Source organism: Buceros rhinoceros, unplaced genomic scaffold, assembly GCF_000710305.1.
Source record: "Buceros rhinoceros silvestris isolate BGI_N320 unplaced genomic scaffold, ASM71030v1 scaffold38348, whole genome shotgun sequence".
Lineage (NCBI taxonomy): Eukaryota > Metazoa > Chordata > Aves > Bucerotiformes > Bucerotidae > Buceros > Buceros rhinoceros.
The window spans coordinates 1-435 of NW_010429226.1; the positions used below are offsets into that span (position 1 = coordinate 1).

At 64.4% G+C, this 435-nt stretch overlaps 1 protein-coding gene across 1 annotated transcript; it reads left to right on the plus strand.

The window, feature by feature from the left end:
- Positions 1-28: 28 nt before the first annotated feature.
- Positions 29-433, plus strand: LOC104499112 (solute carrier family 35 member F6-like; the record flags this gene model as incomplete). Its single annotated transcript, XM_010142574.1, has 1 exon — positions 29-433. A coding segment is annotated over one exon (405 nt), but the record flags the coding sequence as incomplete, so codon positions are not given.
- Positions 434-435: the final 2 nt, after the last annotated feature.

Consider the following 435-nt stretch of genomic DNA (forward strand, 5'->3'; position numbering starts at 1 on the left):
GCACCCCTCTGACACCCACTGGCACCCAGGTTTCTTCGGGTTCTTCATCCTGACCTTGCTGCTGGTGCCCATGTACTACATCCCAGTGGGGAGCTTCAGCGGGAACCCTCGGCGCACGCTGGAAGACGCCCTCGACGCCTTCTGCCAGGTCGGCCACCGGCCCCTCATCGCCCTGGCGCTGCTGGGCAACATCAGCAGCATCGCCTTCTTCAACTTTGCCGGCATCAGCGTCACCAAGGAGATCAGTGCCACCACCCGCATGGTGCTGGACAGCCTCCGCACCCTCATCATCTGGGCTGTCAGCTTGGCTGTGGGCTGGGAGACCTTCCATGGCCTGGAGATCTTGGGCTTTGGGGTGCTGCTGATGGGTGCTGCTCTCTACAATGGCCTCCACCGGTCGCTGCTCGCCTGCCTGCCCCGGCCCACCGAGGAGGC